Source organism: Lolium perenne, chromosome 6, assembly GCF_019359855.2.
Source record: "Lolium perenne isolate Kyuss_39 chromosome 6, Kyuss_2.0, whole genome shotgun sequence".
In the NCBI taxonomy this organism is placed as follows: domain Eukaryota; kingdom Viridiplantae; phylum Streptophyta; class Magnoliopsida; order Poales; family Poaceae; genus Lolium; species Lolium perenne.
In genome coordinates, this window is record NC_067249.2 from 111,310,472 (window position 1) to 111,312,158 (window position 1,687).

The 1,687-nt window shown below is 43.9% G+C and overlaps 1 protein-coding gene across 1 annotated transcript; it reads right to left on the bottom strand.

Annotated features, from left to right (window-relative positions):
* Nucleotides 1-4: 4 nt before the first annotated feature.
* On the bottom strand, nt 5-890 carry LOC127326469 (heavy metal-associated isoprenylated plant protein 47; the record flags this gene model as incomplete). The annotated part of the gene is made up of 3 exons (XM_051353315.2): nt 641-890; nt 413-491; nt 5-291 (listed from the first exon to the last, which is right to left on the bottom strand). Coding segments are annotated over exons 1-3 (372 nt in total), but the record flags the coding sequence as incomplete, so codon positions are not given.
* Nucleotides 891-1,687: the final 797 nt, after the last annotated feature.

Here is a 1,687-nt window from a genome sequence, read left to right on the forward strand (position 1 = left end):
CCATCATCGGCGACGGGTGGTGGTGGTAGGCGTAGGGACTCATTGGCGCCGCCGCATACTGGTACTGGTGGTACTGGTGCTGGCCGTGGTACGGCGACGCGCCCCCCTTGGTCGCCACCGCGTGGTGCGAGATGGACGACATGTCGAAGGTGTCGAGCGTCCTGAGCTCCACGATCTCCGCGGAGCCTACCTTCTTGATGAGCTTCTTGGTCAGCTTGTTGGAGTCGACGTCGTCGCCGATCACCAGCAGCAGGCTCTTGTCGCCGCCCGCCAGCGTCACCGACTCTACCCCTGCATATGCATATGCTTGAGTTAATCAACTGAAAGCTAAGCTTCGATCAATCAATATGCATGGGAACAATCAAAGATTTAGGAAACTAGATATAACGAACACATGATTGTGTATACGTACCGCTAGCAGTAGCTGCTACTTTCATGGCTTTGGCTTGGCATTTCTCGGAGCTCACATACATCCGGATGATGATCTCCTTCTGAAATTTGTGTACACATGCAAAAACAGTTCGTAAGTTGCGGAAAATATGCCAAAAATAAGTTGAACTGGATGTGTTGATAGAGATGACAAACAAATGAATCTCAAATAACAGTAGACAAACGAGAAAGGGGAGTTTCAAGTGTTTACCCTCATGGTTTTTTGCTTTGCTGCTGTAGTGTTCCGCAAAAGCTATGGAGAGAGGAAATAAATGTCTCTACTTTGCTGCCTCTGAAGTACTCAACGAACTAAGTTCAGGTACTACTCGTAGCTACCGTGCATACTTATATATAAGCCAGACCCTCACCTAACCAATATATAATTAGTCCACGTAATATGTGACATAAAAGTGCCGATATTGTTCATATTTTCAGTTACGTACTTCATATACTTCATACTATAATCATGGTTGATTGACATCTCTTGTCCCACTGGTTAGCAAAGCAAGCATATCATCGATAGCCTTAAAAAGAGCACTCGTTGAAAAAAAATAACAAAGAAGGCCCTACAAGTTCAGATATTTAAGGGACGACTTTGACCAAAAGACTTCGCTCGGTTCGCATAGTTATCTGGAAGAGTTGAATCTAGAAAGTGGAGTTCACAAAAAAGGTTTCCTCTTCAACCACCCTTGTTTGTTCAAAAAAAAAAAAACACACTTGTATTACAAAAGGAGCACCTATTTGCTTCTGTATTTTTCTAGATCATAAGGATCGTCACAGTTCTATTTAAAAGAGATTGAAAGTCAATACAAAGAAAATCCGTCGGCAAAGTTTGGCCATCGGTACATATGGCGCTATGCTGAAGATAGCCATCGGCAAAACTAGGGCCATCGGCATAAGAACATGCCATGTTGCACAACTATTCCTTGTCCAATGAAACCCTAATAGCACTACAACACGACAGGCGGGCCTGGCGTATTTAAACATCGAGGCACGCCCATAATCGCCGCGACGCGCTAGTCTGGTTAAAAGTTACCAAAGATAACTGTGTTGGGGTAAGTACACACCTAGCATTTATTTCAAGTGGCCTATACACATCCGCCATGTGCTCTGGTACGCGACACCAAGATTGAAATGCTTCTGGAAATTCGTGCACACATAAGGTGCGACACATTATTTTTGCTATGTTTCATGCACCTATCACCAGCAAAAAAGTTAATTTCAATTATTGCTAACGAATCAGCTTCAACTTTTCATT